The following is a 22,868-nucleotide window of genomic DNA, read 5'->3' as shown; positions in this document are numbered from 1 at the left end:
ATTTTAATAATCAGGGCAGTCGTATGTAATCCAAAAGCTTTTCATACATCCTATTTTGTCCAGTGCCACTTTCATAACCTTTCAGGGAACAATCAGCCACAAAATCATGGGATTCCTAAAGTGTCAGAAATTACAGTTACAAAGTTTGAAAATGACCACGATCTACCCGGGACTGATGTGCTATTGAACAGCATTATTAATGGGGTTTAAGATCTTTCCACGTCTACAGCTTTCATGCTGCCTCAGAGCAGAACAACTTACATGTCTACATACATTTTAATCCCCTTTTATCACAGGCGAAGGCTACCATTAGAATTCCACCCTTTTTCTGAAAAGTTGTGTTTTTTTTTTTCTTTTTACTTTTTCTTTTTTTTTTTTACAACGTTTCTGTGCGCTGGAGAGTTAATTATCTAACCAGGGGGACTGTCCAGGACAGTGTTTGATTTAAAAGGCTCGAGGCTTTAGGTGCTCAATTAAGTAGCTATCGGTCTCAGACTGGACTATAATGGGCTCTTTTCTCTTTAACTCAAGCAAAGGGGAGATATACCCCAGGTCAGGCTAATTAAAGCCAGGGGAGTCTTTAATTGTGATGACAGAATCGGTTTCAGTTTCCTTTCTTTGGGTCCTCAGTCCAAGAAGGTCGTTAATATTTCAGCATTTGGGCAATGCAATCAATCACAAACATCAAGAGGTTCCTTATATGGGGAAAAGGGAAAAGAAGGGAAGAAATCGCACCAAACCTCTGCACTTTAAAGGTGCTTTGCTCCTATGTGAAAAACACCATGTAGTGTTAGTACTGCTCACCAGCTCCGCTCCAACTCTCCTTGCTGACATGAAGAGATGGACAGCAGTTGTATTTTTAGTTTAGTAATAACGCTTAGCATCTTTTAGTAACTTCAATGACCCATAGGTGGGCTTATTTTCAACTGCATTATTACTTCAAGCCAAATACACGCAATATGGCACACTATCTGACTGTGTTTTCTAAACTGCTTTCAGGCAAGGAGAGGTGCGTTTCTAAAAGTATGGCTGAAAGGTATACATTTGTACCTGCAAGTAAATATCAGCATCCTATCTGAGGAGAAAAATGCACATCCACAGCTACTGATCCAGAAGCAATTGGTTTTCCAGCAGGTTCCTATATTTAATCTAAATTCTGCACCAGCTATATTAAATGTAACAAAGAAATGCAACCCAGAAATTATGCCTGGAGCCAAGTCCATTAAAGGTACTTCGGAATAACTAGAGACCAAGCACCTTAAAAGCACCAGAAGCTATTGATACTTAAGAGGGGGGCTGTGAATAATCGCAATTGCTGCATTAGAGAGGGGAGGGAGGGAAAAAAAAAAAATCAGCCAAATTACGCTTGGTTAATTCAGAGTAACAGATCTGCCCCCAAGTGAATTGGAGGCCTTGAATTAATTCTGTTATGACAAATCAAGATAAACGTTCCCCCTAAATTGCATGCGATTTAATTAATTTTTGAGATCCTGGGTTTTTTTTTTTTTTTCCTAGCTAATAGTTCACATGCTCCTGTGCTGTCATTGTGCTTGAGTGGGCAGACTTCAAAGTGATATTAAATAACCAACTATTAGATTTACCTAGCACGTCCTATTGGAAAAGTGCCATTTAATTACCTAGCCTGTTCAATTAAAGGGACAGCATTCTCTGAATATAGCAGCTTGCTGTTGATTACCAGGGAAATGAACTCGATGTCTGGCGGCGCCTCGGTTCCTAACGCTACCCCCTCCCCAAACACACCCTCCACCATCAACCACCCCCAGTCCCCCCGCCCGGGACCCCCACCCCCGGCCGCGCGGCGCTCACTGCGGCTGCGGGCGCCACGTGAACGCCCGAGAGGAGCCGGGGGAAAGAAAGAGCGAAGGATCGCGCGGCTCCCGCCCTGCGCTCGCCCCCTCGCGGGCCCGAGGCCGCCGGCCCGTAGGACGCCTCGAACGCGGCCTCGGGCGGCGCCGGCCCCGGCCCTTCCCCGGCCCCGGCCGGGCCCAAGCGAGAAAGAGCTCGCCGAGGACCGCCACCCGGGCTTCCGGTGCGTTTCCTCGCCCTCCCCGGACCTGGGGCCCCACCCGTCGGTCTCCGAACTTCCTCCTCTCGCTGCACTTTCCGCGCCAGTCTTCGGGCCCGAGATGGGGGTGGAGGAAGAAGGGTTCGAGAAAAAGAGAAACGGAGTTTCGAAAGCTACTTGGTGGCGCTTGGATAGAGCTGGGGGGGGGGGTCGGAAGCTGGGGGTAGGGGGAGAGGGGACAGTTGCAAGGTTCGCCGACTTTTGTAGCGGGGGTGGGCAAGCGTTGGCCCCTTTAAGATCCACCCTCCCCCTTCCCCTCCACAACCCCCCCAGTCTTTCCCTCCCTCTCTTAGAGTCCAATTTTGTTAATTAAATGTTTTGTTTGCGACGCAGCTCTCATTCATTGCGGACACGTCATTCGGAGCAGATCTAAGCCAGAGACCAGATCTCATTAGATAAAGCCCATCAGAACTAAGAAAATGGAGGAGCCACTAATTAAAGCTTTTAATTGTGCGGATTCGCTGCAGCAAGGCAGCGGCTTTATCTGAAATCTTGGAGGGAGAGGAGGCAGAAGACCAGTTCTGCCCAATCAACACTAGGTCACGCAGGGGGGAGGGACTAGGGAAAAGCAGTGCCCCCCCCCACCCCCATCCCCACCACCACCTTCCCGGCCCTGCTTCCCCGCAGCTTTTTAGCCATATCTTGGTAGTTTTCAAAAGATCACACCTCAAAGTCAGGCAGTTTAAAGCCCCTTAATAGATCGCCCTGTGGTCCCAATCGGGCGGAGGTGCCCCAGGATCCCCTTCACCTGGCGTCTAGCAAGCGGATTACTCCGCTCTTCGGTGGCCACCCTTGCAGAATTCAAAGCTCCTCCAACAAGTGGGCCTGGCCAGGGGGTTGCTGGGGAGGGAGTAGCTGAGAGGAAAAGGACCGCGCGAGCCTCCTCACCTTCCCACCCTTCCGGCATCTTGATGGGCAGAGGGAGGGAACACTGAAGGAAGACTTCAGAGATTCCTCAGCCTGGAGGTGGGGGAGCTCAGCAGCTGATGAGCCCTGAGCGGAGTGGGAGGCCATGATCAATTTGGTACTGAGCTAGAACTCCTCTCTCCCTGGAGAGATCTAAGGTTCTCAGTTTAGCATCTAGTTCAAGAGCAAGCCTGGCTCCAGTTTTCAAAATCAGAGGAAAAAAGAGTGAGAACACGGACCCAATTAATTAAGGCGCGGGGCTGGGCACACATCCTCCATTGCTCCATTAAGCCAGTTGAAAACACCAAATGGGCATTTATGTTTGGTCCCAAGAATAGCGAAAGGAGCCGATTCCCAGAAAGCCACTTGCCTAAACTTGTCTTGAGGGAATGCAAGTGGACCCATCTTCTTTTTAATTAGTGGTAATCAGAAGCGAAGGCTTTCTCGAAAGCACTTGGAGATGAGGTGAATCTGTACCATTCACCGCATCTGAACAGCACTGTCAATTTTTGCACTTTAAGCTACCCTGCCTTCTTACCAGTTTTGCTCTCTATTTAATTACAATACTGTCAAAGCTCCTGGCATTGCTTGGAAGGAGGACCAGAAAGCATTACACCCATGCTCCTGCTGATTTTCCAACATTTACTTCTAAAAGAACACTTAGTGAAATTAATGCTGCCATCTTAATTTAAAAATAAAAGCCCTCTCCCTTCCTATATTTCTTTTACTTGCTGATTAAGGATGCCAGCAGAGTGGACATAGGTTGCATTATCGGAATAACCAAATGTCATTTTACTCCATCATTTTAGATTAATGAAATTACTGGGATAAACATACACATACTCAGCTCTGAACTGTACTGGGATCTTTTGCACTTTTAGATGCAGAGTTGAGGGAATCACAATGGAACTAAACTTTGTACAAAATACCTCATCCACTGATTCACCCGCATTGAGAGCAACGTTTTCTACTAATATTCTATAAAGAAAACGGTTTAGGACAGAAATTTAACTAGAATGCAATTCTTCGTAAAAGTGAGCGGTTCTCTAATATCAACGGTTCTCTAGTATCAACGGTGTGCGTGTGGGTTTTTTGTTGTGTTTTTTTTTTTTTTAATTACTGGATGTTGAAACAGAACACCTCCTAGAAGCATTCATGTGCATCAGTCTATCAAACCATTTACTCAAATTAAATGTGTAATCCTTCAAATGCCTCCTTTCAAATTAATGAGTTTAAGTAGCTTGAGTTCACCTGAAAAGATCCTATAGGCACCTGACCTCCTGAATTCTTTCCATTAATTGCACTGAAACTTGTTGGAAAAGACTGCTTACACAGGCATATGAATGTTCCTATACATTGCTTTAAAATGCAAGATTAGTATAATTCTATAGCCTCTTTTCCTAAATCTCTTTTGGGGATCAAGAGTAGTGATACAAACAACAACAACAACAACCCAAAATCAGAACATTCCTCAACTGAAAAACCTGCAAATTCTACATCACAAACCACACACTAACACTGAGCATTACAAGCCTCCAAGTAACAGTCTACAAAGAAAAACACTACCACTGAGGGTTTTTTTGTTTTGTTGGGGAGGGGGGGAGAGGGAGGGAGTTTACTATGAGAAGAATTACAAGTTTTTAAACTGATGGGTAATCAGCATTTTTCACAAGGAGCACAAAGAATGAGTCACAGTTTTCCACTCAAAAAAGTTTAAAAGAGCTTATGTAAATATAATTAGCCATCACCATAGGCAAATCATTTCTAACTACACTTACTTCTAAGGCAATCTTTTGTCTCTGAGTTTCTACATAGGTCCCTACCTTTCTTTAAGGTAGCAGCCTAACTCCCACTTTTCAGCCAAGGGTCCAGTTGGAGCAGACCACTTAAAATTCTGGTCAGGAGAGTGCCCAACCTTTACACACCTAACGGCCCAGTCCCACCAGATGGACAAGAGTTTTTACTTAGTATGGCTTCTGCCGTCAATTTATTATTAAAAACTGAAAGATTAACAAATGCTCCTCGAACCCCTTAAATCAGACCAACCAGGTTTTTGAGGTGAAGGTTACACCGTATTCTCACAGGCACCCTGTTCCTTTCCTTAAAACCCTTCGTAACCTTTGGCCTTGCCATTGCTCTGCTCACCATCTCAAGGGAAGCAGCCAAGTCTTACCTAATGTAGTCATTTCTGCAAAGGATCATGCCGCTCTTGGTGTAACAGGACGTGCCGATGTCGCCCAGCTGCGCCTGGCAGCAGGAGCACTTGAGGCACCGGCTGTGCCAGTAGCTGTCCATGGCATAGAGCAGAAAGCGGTCCGCAATCTTGCCCCCACAGCCTGCGCACCGCTTCCAGGAGAGGGAGCCGGCCGTCACGGGGGGCGGCTGTGAGCTGCTGCCCGGATTCACCATGGTCTGCAGAGGGCGGGAAGGGGACAGGGAGAGAAAGACAAAACAGGGGCGATGCAAAAGTTAGTGGTAATCGCCGCGCGAGAGAACGAAGCCGTGCCCCCCCCCTCCCCGCCCCCAGAGCCGCTGGAAGGAAGCAGCAAGGCAACGGCGCGCAGGAGGGTGAGGGGGAGAGGGAAGGAGGGAGGATAGCCGGCAGCAGCCGCCTGTTTACTTTTCTCAAGCTTTGTTCTGGGGCCACGAGCTCCTCTCAACTTTCCAGCGCTCGCCGCCGCTGACAATTTCAGCTTGGGTACTGTCAAAACTCCGAGAGCGAGGCTCGGCGGCGCGCTCCACCCCTCGCGGCGCCTCCTCCCAGCCCCCGCCTCCGCCCACTGCCCCCTCCTCCCTCCTTCGCCGCCCGCCTCCAGCAAATGAGGGTCAAACCCACCCACCGCCGCGCCGAGCCCCTCCCCGGCCCCCGCCGAGCCCCGAGAGCGAGCCGAGGGGAGCGGGGAGGCGGCCCCCGCCGGAGCCACGTTCCCTCCCGAGCTCTGCCCTGGGAAGTGCAGCTGCAGTTCACAAGTTGGAAATAGTTCGGTTTTCTGAAAGGGAGGGAGGGAGAAACCGGCAGAGGGGAAGAGGGAGAGCGTGGTGGTGGGAGGGGAGGCGAGGGGACGCGAGGGAGGGGGTGCGGTGTGTAAAGTTGCGAAACTGGTTTTTCGTATTTTAAACAGCACCTTTCACATGCCATTGTGGTGACCGCCATCTCCCATTATTGTTCCAAATCTCATTTCATTTTGAAGATCAATGAGTGTTTTCTCTGGGTTTTCAGGACACAGGCAAGAATAATAGATCATTGAACTTTAGGATGCCTGTTAACTTCCTATACAAACACTCTCCACTTTGGTCTCACTAATCTGCCCTTGATCAGCAATTTAAATGCTAAAGCTTTGTTCCTCCAGAGGGGGGGGGGGGCGTTACAGATAATATGCAAGAAGGCACTATTAAAGGATGCACAAGTTATATTCGAGCCAGTCCTGCTGTCACCAAAAACTGCTTTTAAAAATTCCCCACTCTTTCTAATGAATGTCACGAGAGGCAACTGGGGTATAATATAGGAATCAATTTATAAAGCTTAGCCTAAACCGATTAATTTGTTGCCTCCAATCCTGAGTCCAATAAAGTCCTAGTGTTCCTCCAGTCACTTATTCTATAAAAAGATCAAGTTATTTACTGCCAATTAAGCAGCCTGTTTTGTCTTTGTCCTCTGTAAGCCGAGAGTGTAGGCTCCCCCCGAGGCTCCCGGCTATCTGCTCAAGACATTCAGCTGATACCTCAGAAGGGAGAGGGCGAACTTTGCCTGTCCCCGGCCCAACTTGGCTGCTGCAAAAAAACCAGGGGAAGGGAACGAAACAAGGACTCGGGTTCCTTAAATAGGCCGATTTTAAACACATTTCCTCCGAAAGAGTCCCGGAACGTGTGTCCAGTGACCGCACAATAAACCAGAATAAGAACTGCACCAATTAAGCTGTAACAAAACCCTGAGACTTTGGAAACAGGACCACTCTAAAACCCATTAGCATTGCATTTATCCGAATGCATCATACCTTTATGTAAATTGATTTATCTGATGCATTTACTCGAGGAATTGCTTTTTGTTACAATTTCAGCCCTAACCCAAATGAATCTGCATTTCCTGCCCGAGGTCTTTAAACTGTTTCCCCCAACGTTTTAATCGCTCCGAATTCCTTTTTAAAAGGGGAGGGAGGGAGGAGATTCCAAGCTCTTCCCCGCCCCCATCTTCGGTGAGAGGTAAATATATATGTATATTTTTTTTGAAAAGGAAACATTACACTGAGAAAAGCATCCAGTAACCCCATTAGCTAAAGCTCTTAAGGACAAGCAATACCTTAATGCTGATTAAATCTAAAAGAGATGAATCAAGAGGACTGACCAGAAACTGACTCCCCTGATAACTAAGGACGGGCCCTCATCAAGTTTCATTTAGAGTTGGAAAAAAAAGAAAGCTTTTAAGTTAAATAGGCTTATACTCTAGTAATTACATAGCCAAGCAATTTAGGTCCTGGGATAGTCAGTGAAATAGAAAGCAGAACTGGCAGCTAGAGGCAAAATCTGCCCCTCTTTAACAACGTCTCTGGTGTTTTTTAATGGAGACCAGGGGAGGGACAAACGTAGCGCTGGCAATTTGTAGTACAAAAATGGATGCTTAATTCATGTCTTGATTTTAATTAGGTGATTCACCGGATTTCTCCTGGATTGGAACAAAAGACTTATAAGCCAAGAGGAATTTTTGAAAAGAACCAGCAATACTGAATCCTGCTCACTTAGGTCCTTTCTGCCACTGTTTCAAAAATAGTGTTTACTGGGGGGGGTGGGGGGGGTCGTGACTATTTCCCCCACATTACTTCTCATACTTAAACCCTCATTTAAGCACCTCCTGCCTCTCCCTTAGGAACTGAAAATATCCCCACCCCCCTCCAAGGTCCCCACCAGCCCCGTCTCCAAGAAGAACCCTTTTGTAAGCAGGAACCGCTACAAAGCTGGCTGCCCGGGGCTGGCTGCCCTCCGTGCTAGCTCGCAGGCCGGCCTCGGTAGTTTCAGACTCGCGCATTATCTAAGCCGACGTATTGTTTACTTGCAATTTGGGACGGTCAAGGGAAGGAAGCCAAAGAAAACAGCCCGGGCCCAAATCGGCCCCCTCCTCCCTCTCCCCCCTCCTTGCCCGCGGCTCCCCAGCCGTCCCCTTACCTGCTTTTCCCCTATATTGCAATATTGCGAGAGGCGGCGGCGGCGAAAAGCGAGCGAAGCCGCTCGGCTTCCAAGGAAGGGGCGCCTTGGCTGGCGGAGCTGGAGGGAGGGGGGGGGGGATGTTCTCGCAGAAGCAGGAAAGGGGAGGAGGGGGCTAAGGGCTGCTTTTTTTTTTTTTTTTTTTTAACGCGTTGCTCTGAGGCTGGGTTGGGGGGCCCCGCGTAAGTGGCAGGCGGCCGAGAGCAGGAGTGTCAGTCTCAGTCCTCGGCGTTCTCCTCCGCCTCCGGCTCCGCGCGAGCAGCTGCAGGAGCCCTCGGCCCGCGCGGCGCGGCTTCAAGCGCGGCGCAGCGGCAGCAACTGCTGCAATCGCTGCTGCAAGTTTGGCAATGTGGCTTCACTTTGTATATTCCCCCGCCCGGCGGCCCCCGCCCCCGCCCGCGCGCCTCCCGCTCCTCCTCCTCCACCGCCTTCCTCCCTCCCGCGCGCTCGCTCGTTCGCTCGGGGCTGGCGGCGGCGGCGGCGGCGGCGGCGGCGGTCGCTCGGCCGAGCTTCCTGCCCCTCCAGCCGGGGAGCAGCCGCAGAAACAACAGCCCCGGAGCGGCGGCAGCGGGTGCGGAGGCCGGGGGGCGGGCGCACCCGGGAGCCGGGGAGCTGCGGCCGGCCGGGGCCCGGCGCGCTGGAGCCTGCGCCGCTGCCCGGGCTGCTGCCGGGGCCGCTGCTGCTGCCCGGCCCGGAGGAGGAGGAGGAGGAGGCGGCGGCGGCGGCGCTGGCCTCTAGCCGGCTCGCTCGCTCCCTCCGCGGCGCTTACACATGTGTTACTGACAGAGCAAAATCCCAACTACTCCCCGGCTCTGCCGCCGACGTCAGCGACCCTCAGCCACTGGGCGGCCGGATTGTTCAGGCGGAATAATAAAACCTGCCAATCCGGGGAAGGACAAAGGGATGACTGAAACGAGACTCTAGGGGCGGGGGAGAGAAGGAGGCGGCGGAGCGGGCCGGGGAAGGAGAAGGGAAGGGCCGCAATCAGGTGGGGAGCGGAGACCCGGGCGCCAGGGCCCCCGCCGGGGCCGTACTCCGCGGCCCGGGCTCGCGAGCCGAGGCGCGGGGCGCCGCTGCTGCTCTCCCAGCGCGCGGACGACCCTGGGGACCCGCGCCCGCCCGCCCCTCGGGGACCGCCCTCCCCTCGCGCCGACGCGAGCGCCTTAGGAAACTTAACTTCGCGTCTTTCCCAGAAATGGGTCTCTTCCTGTTTGGGAAGAAGAGTCTTCCCGAAATCTTAGGGCGGTGGACTTCACGCACACGCAGAAGAGGTTTTGTTTTGGTTTTTTAATTCCCGGCGTTCGAGATTGATGAGCCTTAGTGGAAGTTCAGTTAACAAGGTAAAGACAGAATCGGTAGTTCTTAAATACTGCCCACGTATCCCTATGCTCCCCATGAGCCCGAGTACGAACCAAGAACCTCGTAGGCATTTCATGGATATTGATCAATTGTTGGTGATGGAAAGATCACAGCCTTTACTTTGGAAGTTGAGGGAAACTTCGGGGAGGAAGTGTTGCCCTCTATCCACCCCACTGTGGAGGATGAGGCCTGATGATTTCTGATAGCCCCCGAAAGCAACAGAAGTGATTGCAACATTCTTAATCTCACAGCCTCTGGGGAGTAAGAAAGGTCACGTCTAGTATATATTTAACTGTTGAGGAATGCTTTTAGGGTGCTAGCCTGAGAGTCTCTTTCCAGGGCCCAAGCTCAGCCTAGATGTTTGAATACCTCGTCATTCAACTTTATCTACTCTGCCAAATAGGTTTAATAAATCTCTGATCTGAGGCTAATATTAGGTCTGATTATTATTAGTAAGTTCCAGAGAGATTTTTCTGGTGGAAATTATCATGAAAGTGCAAAGCCCTTCTGCTAAGTATCATTAAGTAAAACCAGCCTTGTGGGACATGTTTTCATATTGTATTACGTACAGTACTGCTGGATTGAGGAAAGGGACCTGCAGAAGAATCTGGCTAGACAACGCAGTCGTTAAACATCTATGGTTTTAGTGTCTGTTTGGGGGATTTCTGTCTTTCAAACCATCAAAATTCAGGCTGCAAAAGAAACAGTAATCATTGCCTGTAACATCAAGCAGAGGACATTTTAAATACCAATTAGAATAGTCATTTCTTTATATTTCTAGCACCTCAAAATTAAACGACTTACTTTTATTGATTGGTATTTAAAATTGCATTTTTATGATCAAGTCACTTTATGCACGTATGAGAAACATTTAAAAAAAATGATTTAATGTAATAGTAATTAAAATGCCCTGTACAGAAAACAGCTGCAGATGGGTGTGATTAAAGAAGGCCATCTTAAAAAGATGTGATGTTCCTTGAAGATTAGTAAAGAAAACTCAATTAAACCAAATGAGGAAAGGAACCCCATAAACAAATAATGCACACATTTTAATTCCCTGGTTCAGTTTCAATTTGTTAATAATTTATAATAATCAAAACAAGATGACACAAGATCTTAGTGGGATTTTATGAGGGTTTGATTAAGTTATGATTTGTCATGTACGAGTAAATTTACTGCTGTGGCCCTTAATTTTCTCATCTACAAATGAAGGAATTAAGCCAAATGGTCTTTATTTGTCCTTTTTTCCTAAAATGATTTTCTTAACTAGAACACATAATATATAGGTCTGTAATGAATGGTGGTACTTCAGGCATTTCCTGAAGTATGTGCACTAAAAGGAAATCTTTATTTTAAAATGAAATGTTAGAAATTTAGTCAGACGTCGGATATCACTGAGTGATTATCCAAAGCATCCATGTAGTTTTGTGGAAGGAAGGAAGGAGAAAAGCATGGCTGAAATTTTGAATACAGATCTCTAGGCAAGAACAGGCCTAGGAGGTGGTTTCAGTGTTTTGGCTCTAATAGTGCGTGGAGCGAGGTCTTTACACATGTCCCGGTAGATTGGAGTGGGTGGGAGTATGTTACCAGAGAGCTTTATTTGCTGATGTTGTGGTTATAGAAATACAAAAGCGATAATGGCTAACAGTCTCTCTTCTGAGGGGTAAGGAAGTAAATACATTCACTGTAATCAAAATTCAGGTGTACTTTAACCACAGCGCCACCTCTCGGTAGTCTTTATTTCTGCATTCTTTGCATTTGGCAGGGCTCTCTCCTTGGAGTCGCAAGACCTGTGGTCTGAAAGCGCCGGCTTAAGTGAGATAGCAACGTCAATCCTCTATTTCCACTGATGCTGAACTCACAGAAACTGTGTAAACACACACAAGTTCATTGTGAATGAGGAAAATCTGTGTTCAGGTATTCCTTAAACGAGTAGAAAACAGTGCTCAAAGTCATAATCCTGGTATATAGTAAAATTGCCTAAATGCAAAGTGATAATGGTATATTATGCCCCATAGTTCAAGAAAACACTGCTGACATCATACATGCCTCATTTAGCCTACTCACCTACGGCGAAAAATAAGAATACAGGGTTTGGGAAAAGAAAGAGAAAAAGTGTTTCTTTTTTGAATCCTAATTAAATACAGGAACCATACTGATCCTAGATCAAACCCTCATTCCCCAGACTCACCCCAAAATGATTTGTCCATATCTTCCCTTCTTCACATTTAAGTCCTGCAATCATAATCATCTTTCCCTTCTCCCCTTCTCCGAGTGACAGTTCTAGGAATCTCCCACGGACGGCCAGAAGTTCTACACAGACCCACGTTCAGCCTTCCGTGCCTAGAGAACAGCCAGACTATTCCATGCTGATACGGCAACCTCCCTGACAGAGTGCCCCCCGATGTTTCTCAAGAAAAAGATAATTTTAGGGGCGCCTGGGTGGCTCAGTTGGTTAAGTGACTGCCTTCGGCTCAGATCATGGTCCCAGGGTCCCGGGATCGAGCCCTGAATCAGACTCCCTACTCCTCGGGGAGCCTGCTTCTCCCTCTCCCCCTCTGCCTGCCACTCCCCCTGCTTGTGCTCTCTCTCTCTCTGTCAAATAAATAAATAAAATCTTTAAAAAAAAAAAATATTTTAAACTTTTAAAGTCAATGCAAAACTGTTTGAAGGCAGCCTGTTTAGGAAGAAAAAAAAATCTTTTTAAATCTGCCTACCTTTATTGCTGCCATCCCAGAGACCTCTTGAAATCAGAAGGTTCAGCCAAGGTGAATCTGAAAAGCTTGAGTCTAGGACAACAATTCCAAAGTGTAAAAGAGGGAATGGAAGGTACTGACAGATGTAACAGGAAAATCCAAGGAGGAGGAATGGCAGTTAGGTCCCTGCCGGTGTTTTATGGTGGTGGTGTTGGCCCGGAGGCGCTGCCGAGTAAGTAGAGGCTGAGAGATCGCGGTCTCCTTTAAGCACAAAGGTTTAAGGAGAGCTCAACTTCTCTGAAAGACTACATCTCAAAGAACCATAGCTTGGCTTTAAACACTGATAATAATACTTCAAATTTACTGACTGCCTTTTGTTCATATTTCTCAAAATTTCTTGTAAATATCTCACTAGATGTTTCCTGTGGTAAAGGAATAGGTAGTTGCCATGTTAGAACATTCTTTTTCTTTCTTTCTTTTCTTTTTTTTTTTTTAAGCAATCCCAGTGTCTACATTTGGTAAATGTCCCACCAAATTATGTTAATCGGTACTTTGAAAGTTCTATCCTAACCTCTCTTTTGGTAGGGTAATGTCAAAGCATAGCGAAGAAGTTGATTTGATCACAATAAAATAATTAAAAGATCGCGAGGAAAATGAAACAGCATTGATATTGCTGTGATTAGAAATATAATTTAAGATGTAGATTTTGCTTTTAATTATTCTAGTTGATTAGGACATTTGAAACTCCTGGAGATGACGGGAAAGGTGAAAAAAGATGATGGGAAGGAAGAAAATAACATCTGTGTGATACATAATTTTGCCTGATACAGCAAGGCCATTTTTATTAGAGTGGCAAGAAATTACTCACTTTCTTCATATGTGTTTATTAGGGTAGGAACAAGACCTTAAAAATCCCCCAAACCTGCCCCAGAACTACATCAAATTTTGATATATGAATATATTCCATAGTGATGATATCATAGAAAAATTATTTGGCTTACTCACACTACCTATTTCTAGGACTGAATTCTGTCAACATTATTCAAGTGATATTCTGCATATATCATTGCCGATAAATTATCGGACTGTATATGTGAGTATATTATATGTTTATTAGGGTCTTGTGAATGGTCTAGCTGGTTGACAGGCTATGCTTATTGAAGTCGAATTAAATCTTATAACGGGTAAATTTAATTTTGTAATAGTTACAAAAGAGGGTATGTAGATGACTGGGCCATTTGTGAATATGTGAGGTGGTTATTAGTAAGAATATATATTAAAATTATAAATCCAGTAGAAAATAGCAATTTCATTCAACATTAATTACTGTTCCTCTCCAAGATGATGGAAATGAGCATTTATTGATAGAGAAACTAAAGCATTAAAACATAATTCATTCCCCCTTATGTTCCCACTAACTGTTCTTGGTAAAAGAAAGGCTAATAATTCAGAAGTTTCAAGTGCCCCAAACCATAGCTTCTTTAGTTAGTGTCACTTTTAATTACAGTATTGATATAATCAAGCTTTCTCTCTATGTAGATTTGTAATAAAATGTAATATTTTAAAGTATAATACTGGTCTCTGTTTGCTCACAAAAAAAGTTGATGAAAACATGATAATGTTTATTCATCTAATTGTAATGAATGACCCTGGTGGAATTACGCGAGTTCAATCCATAGCTGTCCATAGACTTGAAAAACACGTATTTCTACTCTACACAGTGCCATAAATTTTTTAGCATAAAAAGAACAACCAATATGGATTTTTTTTGAATAATAAAATTGGATAACTCAATTGACTAAAATGTGTTCCCTCCACGCAGAGGTACACATTATAAAGTCATCATTTATATTTCTCAACATAAATCAAATTTCATAATAAAATTGTTTTTGATGAATCACCACTTCTTTTCTGGATTCAAAACATTCTGACAGAGAAAGCAAATTTGTCGATTTCTCTGTCTGATAAGAAATCACTGAAAATATATTTAAGACCTTTAGTCTAAGATGATAATTTTTAGAGGAACGTTTCCTTTAAAAGGGAAATATTCAAACAAAGTCTTAGACTTTCTTTCCAGCATTTTTTCAGAGCCATCTGTTGTGTTCACTGACAATAAGGGCAAGAGAAGTCATTACAGAACAATACTCTGGAAACAATTTGCTTCAAAGAAAGAATGAAAACTTAAACAACACTACCTTTCTACATGTTTGTTCTAATTAGAGGGTTAAAACATCCAAGCATTGTACCCAGGCGCTTTTCTCTGTCCTGTTTTTATTGCTTTTCTCCACTGAGATAACATTTAACACTGCATTGAAATTCCTACTTACTGCTGTGTCCAGTAGTAAATCCTGGCACATTATTAGAATATCTGCCTGTTATCAGCTCAGTCAGGGAATGAATTATTGACTATAACTCATTGCTGGGAAGACTACGTATGACACTCCAGTGAAGTTTTGATAATTTCTAGAAGTCGTGGTAATTTATGGAAGGGGGTTTTGATTGATCTCCCACCACCTATTTTGCACCTATCAGTAAATAGGACACATATTGATGGCCTACTTGAACCACATTAACAATACAGGGAATTCACAATTTAAGCATTTCTCTTTTTTTTCCAGTACAATTTCTATTAAGACAGCAACTCCATTTCTATTAATTTTCTTATGTGTGGTTTACCCATGGGAGTGGGGAATCACAGATTTAGACTACTGAATGCATAATATTACTATTCTAGTAATTATTTGGATCTTTTCCGCATTTGTAGTTCTATGCAGCATCTGTCTTTTGGAAAGAAAGCCCTGAGACCATTGGCACAGATGAGGATGGAACAAAATGGGTACTGTGAGATTTTAAAGAATGTCTTCAAGTGTGAGCATACAGCTGATAGAATAAAGGAGAATGTTTAAAATTAACAGAGAGTAGGCAAGTTACTTATTCTTTGAAAAAAATGTAATATATTTGATATAAAACTTACAGACACCATATAATAGGATACAGTGGTCACTTCCAAGTCCATCTGTCAGAACATTAAGTAATAATCACTAACAGTCACAACTTCTGTTTAATTTAGGTTTATTTTCCTCCTCTCTCATTTTTGCTGCATTCTCCAAATTCAATTATTTCTCAGAATAAACTCTACTAGACAAATGGTTCCTTTCTTTCTTTACTGAGTTTTCATCATTGTGATTTCATTATTGTTTTATTTACTACAACAATTGCTTCCTGGAAAAATAACCAGTATTTTCAAGTCCTCAATATATACCATACAATAGAGCAGGCAATATAAATAATAATTCAAAGTTTAATGGTTATTTCTGAGATGACATTTAAAGCATGTCTAGATTTATAGAAATTTCAACTTATACCCAAATAGTATTTAGCAATCTGATACAAAAATAATGGTGTCTTTCTTGCCAGTGCCATCAAGATTGGGGGCAGGTGATTTGACTGAATACTTGGCTTAAAGAAAATAATTCTTTCTTAATTTTATCTTAATTTAGTAGCTTCTAGCAGTCATCTAAACAATCTTAAAATTAAAAGATAATGTTAATGGGAGAGACTGTTGTCATAGGATAATGGTTTCCTGCTGCTAGATTAATGCAGTGGCAATAATACTGGAGCATTTATTGAAAATAAAGGGGAAGACAAAGCCAGGAGATTTATTTTTAAAGCAGGTGTCATGGATCCTATGACACTGTTGTCTTATAATTACTTTGTTTCCATTTTGCCAAATGGCTGATGGAGATGATCCCTTTTCCCGATAGATGTGGGGTGGCAGAATGACATTGGCTGGTATCTCCATGACTGGAGAGTGCATCCTTTCTAAGTGGAGGGACAGATTTGTTGTGCTTCTTCCAATCAGAAAGCACCTTCTAAAGGCTGTGCCATTTAAAGAAACAAACACCAAAATGCACAAATAAATGTGTTCTTTATCCAAAAAAAAAAAAAAGGCAAGCATCTACCTAACACTATTATCATTCATTCTAGAAACGTTAATATGCCCCTGATATTGACAATCCCAAATACATCGCTTTCCAGCAAGCCCCAGGAATGTCCTACAGGACAAAAGCTGTGTGCATGGATTTTAGCCACTGTGATCAACTGTCCTGGACTTATCTTCTTTTAATGCATATGATAATCTTGGGCCAAGTAATAGACTTCTCCAAGTGGAATCCTCACAGAAATGCTGTGGTAGTTGCAACTGTACGATGGTCCCTAAGATTCCCACCCCCTGGTGTGCACACCTTGTATAATCCCTTCTCCTTGAGTGTGGGTGGGCCTGGCTTAATCAGTTGAGTCTTTTTAAAAGAAGGTCTAGAAGTCAGAGATGGAAAAAATCAGACAGATACAAAGCTGCAGAAGATGTTTTCCCATTGGCCTGGAAGGAGCAAACTGCTGTATGTGAGAGACATCGCGGAGGGAACATGGTAAGAATGGGAGGGTAGCCTTTAGACGCTGAGAGCATTCCCTGGTGAAGAGCTAGCAAGGAGATAAAGACCTTAGACCTGGAGTTGTAAGGACATGCATCCTGCCAACAACCAGTGAGCTGGGAAGAGGACCTTGAGCCTCAGAAGAGATGGCAGTCCTGGTTGACACCTTGCTTTCAGCCTGGCCAGACCCTGAACAGAGAACCCAGCTATGCCAGACCCGACCTTCCAGCCCACAGACACTCTGAGATAATAAACGGGTATTGTTTAAAGCCATTTATCATCATTTGTTTTGCAGCAATAGAAAACTAGTGACAAGGCTGTGAGAAAAAGCCAAAGAAGATATTCTGTTGCCACCTCTTTCCCTCTACCATGACTTACTCTGTTTGCTCCTTCTTGTCCAATCCCTCATCTCCACGCCTAGCAGAGCCTGGAGCAAAAAGCTGGAGTAGCCTCACTATGATCAGGGTATTTATAAATTATTGTATGTTAAATGCTGGTACCCGCCTTAAAGAAAAAGGAAGCAGGGTAAGAAGGATAGGGAGCAGTGGGCCTGGCTGGAATGGGTCTGGGGATGGATTACACTTTTATGCTAGCGAGACAGGGGAGGTCTCCATGATAATGTTTGTGTCCAGACCTAGAGGAAGTAAAGGAGCCAGGCATCTGAGGGAGAGGGAGTTCCAAGTAGCAGCATCTGCAGTGCAAATGTCCTGGGGAGACGTGCTGTGTACAGTTGAGAAGCTGGAGGGAGGCCCGGTGGCCTGGCTGCAGGAAGAGATGAGATCAGAATGCAGACAGGGGCAGGTGGGGGACTTGGCCTTTCCCCTGGATTGAGAAGGGATGCTGCATGAGGGTCTTGGCAGGAAAGAGATCAAATCTGACTTACATTTTAGAAAGCTCCGTCTGGCTTTGGTGTTGAGAACAAACTACAGAGCAGGGAGGCCCAAGTGGTGAGACCACCAGACAGGAGGTTCTTGCAGTAATCAAGCAAGGGATGCTGGCGGCTCGAAGCACAGTGTTAGCAAATGGAAGGTAAAAAAGGACTGGATTTAGGTATATTTTGAGTATCCGTGGCAGATAGAGCCATGGTTTCTATTTCAAAATTTCTGTTGATAGGCCATGTGCCTTTGACAGTTCTTTCGGGGTTTTCATGTGTCATGACAGCTGTAAGTTCCCTTCTGCTCCTGAGAAGTTGGGCAGGGCACCCCCCCACACACACACACACACCTTGTTCCACCCACATCGGATTCCCCTTCCCACATGCTGAGTTTATGTCAGAGATAGCCACAATATTGTTTTTCACTTGGCTCTGTCCATTTTAACTCAGGAGAAATAACAAATACTGAACCCCTCCTTGTGTGCCAGGCATCAGGCTAGGTTCTTCCCATACAGCAAATCATTTACTCTTATTAACAGCCTGATACAATAGGTCTCATTGCCTCCATTTTAAAATTGAGGAGACTTGGGGCGCCTGGGTGGCTTAGTTGGTTAAACGTCTGCCTTCGGCTCGGATCATGATCCTGGGGTCCTGGGATGGAGGCCCGCATCAGGCTCCCTGCTCCGCGGGAAGCCTGCTTCTCCCTCTGCCTCTGCCCCTCCCCCTGCTTGTGTTTTCTCTCTCTCTCTCTCTCTCTCTCTGTCAAAATAAATAAAATCTTTAAAAATAATAAAAATAAAATAAAATTGAAGAAACTCAAATCATAATAGTTAAGTGACCGTTCAAGATCAGTGTCAAAGCTGTGGTTCAAAACTTGGAATTCTGCAAAGTTTACAGGTTGAAGAAACCTTCCACAGTCCACTCCCATCTGCTAACAAATCAGTATATGGGTTTTGTTTAATAGATTGTGCAACTTTAGTTTCTAAACCCATGATTCTTTCTCCACTGTCGATGATTTTGTTCCCCAGTGGACATTTGGCAATGTCTTTGAGACAATGTCACAACTGGGGGGGGGGGCAGGGGGGGCAGAAAATCACTACTGGCTTAAGTGAGTGGAGGCCAGGGATGCTACTAAACATCATACAAGGCACAGGAAAGTCCCCTAGAACAAAGAATTATTCTACCCAAAATGTCAATAGTGCTGAGCTTGAAAAACCCTATTTTAAACCATGGTTAGATGATTGGACTGTCATAGTAGAAGTAACAACAGTTCTGTAATTTTTATGAATAAGCTTTTCATTAAGATGTTTTAAAAATGAGGAAGTTTCTGTAGTCAGAACAATTTCAGTGTGTTGGCTGGGGTAAAATTCATAGTAATCCAAGGAAGTTTTAGCCAATATGATCTATAGCACAATGCTCGATGCATGTAAGTTTTTCAAGCTTATATAAAAAAGAAAATGTTAGAAACCTGGAGTAGAAAGTTTAGTGGCTCCAAAGTACAAAAGCTAAACTGCAAAAATTAAACTTAATAAATGTCCAAGTATATGTCTACAAAGGTAACTGATTAACTTGGCACTTGCAGTATAATTCAGTTCTCACATGGGCACACTCAAATTGTATTTGTTGTGGGATGTTTTTGATGTGATTTTGCTGGATACACCAAAAGCAAGATTTTCTAGGCTCTATAGAAGTCTGATCATAGCTCTGCAGCCATCACTTGAGAGAATGACATCTGGAAACAGGACAAGACTATACCTGAATGAAGTAAGGTGCTAAGCCATACCAAGATTTGAAAACACACACACACACACACTTCAGGCAGCAGAAACAGCAAATGCAAAGGCTATGGTGTGGGAGTAAGCTTGGCACGCTGGATGTACGCTGGTGTTGCTAGAATGGAGTAACTGGGACAGACTATGGAACCATGATACTAGAAAGAGATACAGAGCCATTAGATCTTAATGTGAACACAATGGGAAGCTATTGGAGAGTGTTAAGCTATGATGTCCTAATCAGATTTATTTTATTTTATTTTTTTAATTAACTGGCCCTTTGGGAAGAATTGATATAAGGGATGTGTGGCAAAAATTACTACAAGCTTACCCAGGATCCATTCCCTCCTTCCTCTTAGATCTAGAACCCCAATTTAAGCTGTGTGTATTGCCACTTGGAAGAAAAGACTGCATTTCCCAAACCTCCTTTGCAGCTCCATGGAGCACGTTTGGACTGAGTTGTGGCCAATACATAATATGTAAGGGGAGGTATAAATAGGACTCCCAGGAAAGTACTTAAAGACAGCTGATTCAGGTGGGAAGGACCCATTTTTTACCCTCCGGATTTCCTCCTTCCTTGGACCTGAACTGTGGAACCAAAACGGCTAAAGTTTCACCCTGAGATGACTTTGAGGAATGAAAATGCTGTACCATGAATAAAACTATATAGAGTAAATTTCAATAGAAAAAGGGCCAATGATTGAGCCCTAGGGTGCCCCAATTTTAGAGATCATGAAGAAGAGGAAGAGCCAGTCTAGGATCTATAAAGAAGAAGGCAATAAAGTAGTAGGAAAACCATAGGCCATGTGAAGAAAATGTTCTAAAAGAGAAAACTTATCAAATCTTTAAACACTGCTGGGAGGCTAAGATGATGACTGAAAATAGATCATTGATTTGGCAAGATGGTTTGACTGGAAAGAAAAGTGCCCAGTGAACTTCATTTCCCCTTATGTCTCATTCGCTAAAATGAGGTCATATGCTCAGCCCTAAACCAATAATGATTAAATCCCTGGGCTTTGGGAAATACCTTCCCTAGAATCAATGGATCTCTGCCTTTAAAAAAATCAGGAGTTGATAAGTATAAAAGTGGGGGTGGGGGCGCCTAGGTGGCTCAATCGGTTAAACGTCCGACTTTTGATTTTGGCTCAGGGTTGTGAGATTAAGCCCTGCCTCGGGCTCCCTGATGGACATGGAGCCTGCTTAAGATTCTCCCTCTCCCTCTGCTCCTCCCCCTTCCTCTGCCTATCTCTCTCAAAGAAAGAGAGAGAGAGAGAAGTGCTTGGTTGGGCAATAAAGTGCCTGCCGTAATACTTTTTATTTTTACCAAAAAATTCCAAACCTCATCACACTTAGAGCTGGTACCACATTTGGCGTGGGTAGTAAAGTGATCTGGTGCTCTTCTTGCTGTTGCTATTGATCCTGTGCTGAAACGGGTTGTCAAGCATTTGTGTACTTTTAATTACAAAATATTCACCCCATCTTCAAAAAGTTCAACATGCCAGCGACTCCTAAAACTAGATAAAGATGCTGCCAAGTGAAAAAGAATCAACTGCATGGACTTTTTTTTCCTCCAAAATACTAGAGCCACCTGCTTGTCAACCTTGGAAGAGTACCGAAAGTTTGGTCACACACATAAAAGCTAAAGTTACTACTGATCAGGTTTTAAAGAAAATGATGTCAGAGATTTTTAAAAAGTGTGCCCAAAAGAATTTTTCACAGGAAACTTAAAATTCTGAGTCCCTTAGCTTGTGCTTCTCCATTTTCATGTGAAAACCCTCTCACTTGCCTTTATAAAGTTCCTTAATCATTCCATTGTCATTTGTCTCTAAGACCAGGGCAGAATGTGATAATTAGCCTCTCTTACTTCCTCTCACTTGGCTGCCATGTATAGCAACTAGGTTTATGAAATGACTGGGTTGTGTTGGGAAGCAGGGAATGCTGCCTTATTCCTGGAAATTGTGATCCTGTGGGACTAAGCCTGGCTTCATCTTCATAATAATAAAAAGGAACTAAACACATAATACCTCTACCTTAGGAGTGCTCCTATGCCTCTCTTAAGAAAATCTGAGGAGGGGCGCCTGGGTGGCTCAGTTGGTTAAGCGACTGTCTTCGGCTCAGGTCATGATCCTGGAGTCCCGGGATCGAGTCCCACATCGGGCTCCCTGCTCAGCGGGGGATCTGCCTCTCCCTCTGACCCTCTTCCCTCTCGTGCTCTCTGTCTCTCATTCTCTCTCTCAAATAAATATAAATAAAATCTTTAAAAAAAAAAAGAAAAAGAAAAGAAAATCTGAGGACACCAAAAACTGCTGGAGAAAACCAGTAAGAAAATAAAGACAGAGTGGCCACCATGTGTGAGCCAAGCATCTTGCAGGGTGCATAGCACTGAGTAGCTCCTCAGCAAACAATAGCTCAATAAACACAAGAGACTACAAAGCATACAGAGGTGTCTTGCCCTTGGGACTCTTAAAATCTAGTCTGAGGAGAAAGAGCTGACAGATAAGAAACACCTAAAGGCAGGGAGAGAATTTGGGCACGCCATTTGTTTCAGCTGGAAAACAAATAGACAAAGTAGACTACTTGATGGCTGTGAGTAAAGTGAGAATCTATCAAATTCCAAAGTGAGAAGAGGTATCAGGGATCTTCTGGTCCCACTCCCACATTTCACAGTGAAGTCAGTGAGGTGCCCAGAAGTCTCGGATGCCGCAGATATCACCCAGCAAGTTAGTGGCAGAGCCTACCCTGGTCCCCAGGTCGCCTTCCCCCACTCTATCACCTGGCCGCCTACACCCTCTTGCAATGCCAGGACATGCTCCCCTGTATTGAAGGATAATTTGTCAGGAGAGCAAGTATGAAAGCCACAACCGACCACACCCCATACTCAACTTTGTCTTCTGGATTCATGCTTTCACTCACCCTTCACTTTTGACTGGAGGTTACCTTGGAATAATAATCTCCTTAAGTGCATGACAGGTGCTGTTGTTTACCTTGCCAATAAATCATTCACCACCATCCGCTTTCTCCTCTCCACTGAAATTTTCAGTTCTGTTCAAGTATCCAGGTGCCAAGCACTTTACAGGAATCTGAGACCCTCCACAGCCTCTGGAGATGAATTGTGATTGGTCTAAGCCTGAGACAATCCTTGCCAGTGATTGGCTTAAGAGTGGGAATGTGGCCTAGTTTTGGCCAATAAGATGTGAGAGGAGGTTAGCTCGGGTTATTTCCAGGAAAGCTTTCCTTGCTTTTTAAAAAGTAGTGGAAGAGATAGCTGCATCTTTTTTGCCTTTAGCTGTCGTTCTGTGAGGATGAGATGCCTAAACTTGCCTCAGCCCTCTAGGGACCATGAAGGGAGTCACGCACACGCTGAGGCAACGCGAGGGGAGAGGTAGCAAGAACCTATGGCTTGAATGATGGTGGGTGCCTGCATTGATCAAACCGGTAACTTCTGATCTCTAACTTCTAGTTATGTGATAAAATAAATACCCCTGTTGCTCTAGCCACCTTTAACTGGACTTTCTGATCATTGCGACCAAAAGCAGCCTAATTATTATA

The 22,868-nt window shown here is 44.5% G+C and overlaps 1 protein-coding gene and 1 long non-coding RNA gene across 4 annotated transcripts in view; one reads left to right on the top strand and one right to left on the bottom strand.

Annotated features, from left to right (window-relative positions):
- Positions 1 to 8,735, bottom strand: part of LMO4 (LIM domain only 4) — a 17,035-nt gene extending 8,300 nt beyond the window's left edge. Inside the window, exons 1-2 of one of the 3 annotated variants that reach the window (XM_006750331.3) lie at positions 8,150 to 8,735; positions 5,166 to 5,404 (exon numbers count right to left, since the gene is read on the bottom strand). In XM_006750331.3, the coding sequence (XP_006750394.1) occupies positions 5,166 to 5,401 (236 nt within the window). In that variant the 5' untranslated portion in view covers positions 5,402 to 5,404; positions 8,150 to 8,735. Of the gene's footprint in view, positions 1 to 5,165; positions 5,405 to 5,612; positions 5,760 to 6,117; positions 6,201 to 8,149 lie in introns of those variants that run through there. The other 2 variants (XM_081818732.1, XM_006750332.3) reach the window with 2 other exon arrangements.
- Positions 8,736 to 9,030: 295 nt separating this feature from the next.
- On the top strand, positions 9,031 to 13,815 carry LOC115942927 (uncharacterized). The gene is made up of 3 exons (XR_004077499.2): positions 9,031 to 9,528; positions 11,313 to 11,464; positions 11,829 to 13,815. It is a non-coding gene; the product is annotated as an uncharacterized LOC115942927 (long non-coding RNA).
- The last annotated feature ends 9,053 nt before the right edge of the window (positions 13,816 to 22,868 follow it).

The sequence above is a fragment of the Leptonychotes weddellii genome, chromosome 4 (genome assembly GCF_054177405.1).
Source record: "Leptonychotes weddellii isolate Sample4059 chromosome 4, ASM5417740v2, whole genome shotgun sequence".
Classification (NCBI taxonomy): domain Eukaryota; kingdom Metazoa; phylum Chordata; class Mammalia; order Carnivora; family Phocidae; genus Leptonychotes; species Leptonychotes weddellii.
This window is presented reverse-complemented; position numbering and strand designations above follow the sequence as displayed.